The sequence below is a fragment of the Geotrypetes seraphini genome, chromosome 8 (genome assembly GCF_902459505.1).
Source record: "Geotrypetes seraphini chromosome 8, aGeoSer1.1, whole genome shotgun sequence".
In the NCBI taxonomy this organism is placed as follows: Eukaryota; Metazoa; Chordata; class Amphibia; order Gymnophiona; family Dermophiidae; genus Geotrypetes; species Geotrypetes seraphini.
The window spans coordinates 191469478-191476238 of NC_047091.1; the positions used below are offsets into that span (position 1 = coordinate 191469478).

Sequence of the window (6761 nt, forward strand, 5' to 3'; positions counted from 1 at the left end):
CCACTCCTTGGGGATTCCTCATGGAATGATGTCACTCCTTGAGGATTTCGCCTAGAATGTTGCCATTCCTTGGGGATTCTGCATGGAAAAGATTCTAGCATCTTTTGCTACTCTTTGGGATTCTGGAATGTTGCCACTCTTTGAGGATTCCACATGGAATCTTGATACATTCTGGGGATTCCGCATGGAATGTTGCCACTCCTTGAGGATTCCACATGGAATCTTAATACACTCTGGGGATTCCGCATGGAATGTTGCCACTCCTTGGGGATTCTTCATGAAAAAGATTCTAGAATCTTTGGGGTTCTGGAATGTTGCCGCTCCTTAGGGATTCCACATGGAATGTTGCCACTCTGAGGATTCCCCCTGGAACATTTCCACTCCTTGGGGATTCCTCATGGAATGATGTCACTCCTTGAGGATTTCGCCTAGAATGTTGCCATTCCTTGGGGATTCTGCATGGAAAAGATTCTAGCATCTTTTGCTACTCTTTGGGATTCTGGAATGTTGCCACTCTTTGGATTCCACTTGGAATCTTAATACACTCTGGGGATTCCTCATGGAATGTTGCCACTCCTTGAGGATTCCACATGGAATCTTAATACACTCTGGGGATTCCGCATGGAATGTTGCCACTCCTTGGGGATTCTTCATGAAAAAGATTCTAGAATCTTTGGGGTTCTGGAATGTTGCTGCTCCTTAGGGATTCCACATGGAATGTTGCCACTCTGAGGATTCCCCCTGGAACATTTCCACTCCTTGGGGATTCCTCATGGAATGATGTCACTCCTTGAGGATTTCGCCTAGAATGTTGCCATTCCTTGGGGATTCTGCATGGAAAAGATTCTAGCATCTTTTGCTACTCTTTGGGATTCTGGAATGTTGCCACTCTTTGGATTCCACTTGGAATCTTAATACACTCTGGGGATTCCTCATGGAATGTTGCCACTCCTTGAGGATTCCACATGGAATCTTAATACACTCTGGGGATTCCGCATGGAATGTTGCCACTCCTTGGGGATTCTTCATGAAAAAGATTCTAGAATCTTTGGGGTTCTGGAATGTTGCTGCTCCTTAGGGATTCCACATGGAATGTTGCCACTCTGAGGATTCCCCCTGGAACATTTCCACTCCTTGGGGATTCCTCATGGAATGATGTCACTCCTTGAGGATTTCGCCTAGAATGTTGCCATTCCTTGGGGATTCTGCATGGAAAAGATTCTAGCATCTTTTGCTACTCTTTGGGATTCTGGAATGTTGCCACTCTTTGGATTCCACTTGGAATCTTAATACACTCTGGGGATTCCTCATGGAATGTTGCCACTCCTTGAGGATTCCACATGGAATCTTAATACACTCTGGGGATTCCGCATGGAATGTTGCCACTCCTTGGGGATTCTTCATGAAAAAGATTCTAGAATCTTTGGGGTTCTGGAATGTTGCTGCTCCTTAGGGATTCCACATGGAATGTTGCCACTCTGAGGATTCCCCCTGGAACATTTCCACTCCTTGGGGATTCCTCATGGAATGATGTCACTCCTTGAGGATTTCGCCTAGAATGTTGCCATTCCTTGGGGATTCTGCATGGAAAAGATTCTAGCATCTTTTGCTACTCTTTGGGATTCTGGAATGTTGCCACTCTTTGGATTCCACTTGGAATCTTAATACACTCTGGGGATTCCTCATGGAATGTTGCCACTCCTTGAGGATTCCACATGGAATCTTAATACACTCTGGGGATTCCGCATGGAATGTTGCCACTCCTTGGGGATTCTTCATGAAAAAGATTCTAGAATCTTTGGGGTTCTGGAATGTTGCTGCTCCTTAGGGATTCCACATGGAATGTTGCCACTCTGAGGATTCCCCCTGGAACATTTCCACTCCTTGGGGATTCCTCATGGAATGATGTCACTCCTTGAGGATTTCGCCTAGAATGTTGCCATTCCTTGGGGATTCTGCATGGAAAAGATTCTAGCATCTTTTGCTACTCTTTGGGATTCTGGAATGTTGCCACTCTTTGGATTCCACTTGGAATCTTAATACACTCTGGGGATTCCTCATGGAATGTTGCCACTCCTTGAGGATTCCACATGGAATCTTAATACACTCTGGGGATTCCGCATGGAATGTTGCCACTCCTTGGGGATTCTGCATGAAAAAGATTCTAGAATCTTTGGGGTTCTGGAATGTTGCCACTCTTTGGGGATTCCGCATGGAAGATTCTAAAATCTTTGGGGTTCTGGAATGTTGCCACTCTTTGGGGATTCTTCATGAAAAAGATTCTAGAATCTTCGGAATGTCGCCACTCGGTGGGTTTTGGCCAGCCTAGGGACCTGGATTGGCCACCGGGCTTCACCTGACCCAGTAAGGCCGGAGCAGAGAGAAAGCGACGTTGCCTTGGCCTGGATTAAGCGGACGCCGTTGAGGAGACGAAGGCGCGAGGCCAAGCCCGGCTCGCGCCCGGGGCCGCCTCCGCCGCTCCCTTACCCCGGGGCCAGCCTCGCCGCGCTCCCGCAATGCAGGCGCGCCCCCGCCCAGGCCGCGGGGCTCGGGCGGGGCCGCTGCTCCAGCTCCAGGCGGCCGGGCCCGACGCCGCCCGCCATGGCTAGTCAGCCTCCGCCCCGGAAAAACAGGCGCAACCCACTGCTCTTTCCGAGTCGGCTACGCTGTGACGTAGCGACGCACGCCTTCCTCGGAGGCTGCTGGGACGTGTGGTCCACGCACGAGAAGCACGTGACGCCGTGGCTCAGCTTGCAAACGAGCCAGGAAGCCTTAAGTGGCTCAGAGCAGGCGCCTCCTCATGGCCAGGGCCTAGTCCAAACACAGATGAGCATGCCAGTGCACAGTTTATCCCCCTTGCCACCTACTGACTCTGAGCTCTTTCCATTCATATAGAAAAGTGTTCAAATATATTGTAAAGCAGTAATACTATCCGAAAACCAAAGAGAATTACCCCCAAAATATCCACAGAGAAGACAATCCAGAAGAAACCAAAAGAAACTCTGGAGTGACAATGTAATGCTATCCGAAACATAAGTCTATATTAATAACACTTCTCAACTCTACTACGCCAACCCATATGTTGAATAAACAACCAAACCTGTAACTCCTCTACTACCTTCCACTCCATGTATATTAACAAACAGCAAGGAAAGCAGTCCACCAAAGAATCCAACATTTAACAACAAGAAGATCGGCAGAAAATAAGCAGATTCAAATCAGGTGCTCCCAAGAACCATGAACCGATGCATTTCGCTAAACAAGGCTAGTCAACGCTAACAAAAAAAACAAACAGAACACAGAAAACACCTTTCCCTAGTATCCTTCCCTCTTATGTCTCTCTCCCCTTTCCATCAGCTTCTGCCCCTTTTCTTTCCCACCAACCCAATTCCCTCCAGTATCCTTCCCCCTTATGTCTCTCTCCCCTTTTCCTTTCCCCCACTTCCATCAGCATCTGCCCCCCTTTCTTTCCCTCCAACCCAATTCCATCCGGTATCCTTCCCCCTTATGTCTCTCACCCCTTTCCCTTCCCCCCACTTCCATCAGCATCTGCTCCTTTTCTTTCCCTCCAACCTAATTCCATCTCTCCAACCAGTATCCTTCCCCCTTATGTCTTTCTCCCCTTTCCCTTCCCCCCACTTCCATCAGCATCTGCCCCCCTTTCTTTCCCTCCAACCCAATTCCATCCGATATCCTTCCCCCTTATGTCTCTCACCCCTTTCCCTTCCCCCCATTTCCATCAGCATCTGCCCCTTTTCTTTCCCAACAACCCAATTCCCTCTGGTATCCTTCCCTCTTATGTTTCTCTCCCCTTTCCCTTCCCCCCACTTCCATCAGCATCTGCTCCTTTTCTTTCCCTCCAACCTAATTCCATCTCTCAAATCAGTATCCTTCCCCCTTATGTTTCTCTCCCCTTTCCCTTCCCCCCACTTCCATCAGCATCTGCTCCTTTTCTTTCCCTCCAACCTAATTCCATCTCTCAAACCAGTATCCTTCCCCCTTATGTCTTTCTCCCCTTTCCCTTCCCCCCACTTCCATCAGCATCTGCCCCTTTTCTTTCCCACCAACCCATTTCCGTCTGGTATCCTTCCCCCTTATGTCTCTCTCCCCTTTTCCTTTCCCCCACTTCCATCAGCATATGCCCCCCTTTCTTTCCCTCCAACCCAATTCCATCCGGTATCCTTCCCCCTTATGTCTCTCTCCCCTTTCCCTTCCCCCCACTTCCATCAGCATCTGCTCCTTTTCTTTTCCTCCAACCTAATTCCATCTCTCCAACCAGTATCCTTTCCCCTTATGTCTTTCTCCCCTTTCCCTTGCCCCCACTTCCATCAGCATCTGCCCCTTTTCTTTTCCTCCAACCTAATTCCATCCCTCCAACCAGTATCCTTCCCCCTTATGTGTTTCTCCCCTTTCCCTTCACACCAATTACATCGGCATCTGCCCTCTTTCTCTTCCTCCACCACCCTTTCCACATGGCAATGGGCCCCCCCAAGCAATAACAATGGGCCCCCCAGCATTAACGACAACAACAATGCCAGCTCTCCCGCCGGCATTGACGGACGGTAATGTGGCTTCCCCTCCACCATCAACGGCAACGTGGCTAGCTCTGCTCTAGGAAGATCCCACGATGACTGCATCTGCTGGAAGAAGTAAGTGATGTTGGGGGGGGGGGGGGATATGGACCAGCAGACGCAGCCATCGTGGGACCTTCCTGGAGCAGAGCTGGCTGCATTGCCATTGATGCCAGGGAAGGCTGCATTGCCATCCATCGATGCCGGGCGGGGGGGGGGGGGGGGGGAGAGGGCCAGTGTTGTTGTTGTCATAAATGCTGTGGGGGGGCCTGGGGGTTCCGTCGACATCTGAAAAAAATAATTGGCGTGGTAAGTTGCCCTTCAGTGGGCCCCCCTGACTATTTCAGGCCCTAGGCACATGCCTAGGCACATGCCTACTGAGCCTACCCATTAATCAGGCCCTGATCATGGCACATGCAGCGAAATAGTCTGGGAAAACCCAGCCATGCCCTTTTTAGAGGACTGTCCAGACAGACTTTCCACAACCCAACAGTTTATCTGGGTTTTCAAAAGCCCCAACGAGCTCCAGCCCCATCTGGAGGACCTTTGAGTATGAACAGAAGGTGTCACGTACATGCTCTGTGCCCTCCATACACAACCGGAGCTCATCAATGGAGAGGAGACTTTCTGGGGCCAAAACAGGGTGGGGCTGGTGGTGGAACAGGGCGGGGCCATGAGTCCAGGGTTTTGCTACCCAAATTATGGTTACCCTAAGAAATAGCATTCCACACATGTAGCTCTCAATGGAAGGGTACCTATGGCGACATATTACTTTAAAAAAAAAAAATGTTCCTGCCTCATTCTGCCCACAGATTCACCCTGTTACAGCTCCCAACTCCAGTGCCTTTGAAGCCACATCTAGAGGGCAACTGTACATGCGTAGATGCAATGCAATGACATCACACACATATAGGGTTATCAGATGTCTGGATTTCCCCAGACATGTCCTCTTTTTTAGGACTGTTTCAGAAATCTGGGCAGCTGTTTAATTTTGCAACTTTTGCCTAGGGAAACCGAACATCTAGTAATCCTACAGCAGCTTGGGCACCTATCTGGAGCCCTCCCTCCCCCATCCCCACCTCGTGGGATCCGGTGCTTGCTCACCCAGCGCTGCTGTAACTCTTTGGGCCATCGGCAGCATGACTGATGTAAACACGCTTTCTTCGGCGACCAATAAGTTCCTCCTCTGCTACTGCTTCCTGTCCTGTCCCTGCAAAGGCGGAATGTAGTGGCAGAAAGTAAGCTTCCGGGTCACTGAAGGCAGCGTGTTTACTTCAGTCACGCTGCCGATGGCCCAAAGAGTTACAGCAGCTCCAGGTGAGCAAGCACCAGATCACGGGGGAGGGGGGCAGGTAGCATGGGGAGAGTAAGAGAGATGCTGGACCGCGGGGATGGGGAGAAAAGGGAAGGAAAGATGCTAATCTCCAGGGGAGGGAAGGGGTAGATAGAGATGCCAGACCACAGGAGGGGGGAAAGGGAAGGAGAGAGATGTCAGATCACTGGATGGGGAGGAGGGGGAAGAAGAGAGAGAGATCAAACCAGGGAAAGGAAGGAGGAGGGAAGGATTCCAGACTAAGGCAGGGGGAGGGGAAGGGAAAGACAGAGGTCAGGGAAGAAGAGACAAAGCTTTGAAGCGAGGATGGAGGTGGAGCAAGGTGGGGCTAGGGGCGGAATGGGGTGGGGCCATGTGTCTGGGTTTTTGCATCTCAAAATATGGTAACCCTACACACGTGCATGTGATGTCATTGTGTCGTATCCACTCATGGTTTTCAAAACCCAGACGCCTGGACAGTCCTCTAAAAAGAGCAAATGTCCACGACAGACTTAAAGATGTAAAGACGTATATTGTGAAAGAAAAAACATTTGGCAGATACAAGGCCATAGGCAGGTCTCCTTCAACTGAAATGAAGCTCTGGAATGAGGGGGTGAAAGGAAACAGTCCAAAGGAATCTAAGAAAATACTTCTAGACAAAAAGAAATCTAGATGCATGGAAGGGTCTTCCATTGGACATGGTGGGGATGATGACTGTTTCTGAATTCATGAAAGCCTGGGACAAGTACAGAAGACTTCTGAGGGGCAGAAAAGGACTGTAGTGTACAGAAGTTGGGGACAAACTTAAAGATCTTAGACTCTCAGTTGTCCGGCACCCATGAGGATTGGTGGATGTAAAAATAGTTCTGTCTCCATTC

At 49.8% G+C, this 6761-nt stretch overlaps 1 protein-coding gene across 4 annotated transcripts in view; it reads right to left on the reverse strand.

Moving 5' to 3' along the window:
- The window catches only part of CCDC117 (coiled-coil domain containing 117), a 49999-nt gene extending 47328 nt beyond the window's left edge, over positions 1 to 2671 (reverse strand). For 2 of the 4 annotated variants that reach the window (XM_033954480.1, XM_033954479.1), the window contains exon 1: positions 2488 to 2671. In XM_033954480.1, coding sequence (XP_033810371.1) covers positions 2488 to 2603 — 116 coding nt within the window. In that variant the 5' untranslated portion in view covers positions 2604 to 2671. The remainder of the gene's footprint in view (positions 1 to 2487) is intronic. The other 2 variants (XR_004540321.1, XM_033954478.1) reach the window with 2 other exon arrangements.
- Between the last annotated feature and the right edge of the window lie 4090 nt (positions 2672 to 6761).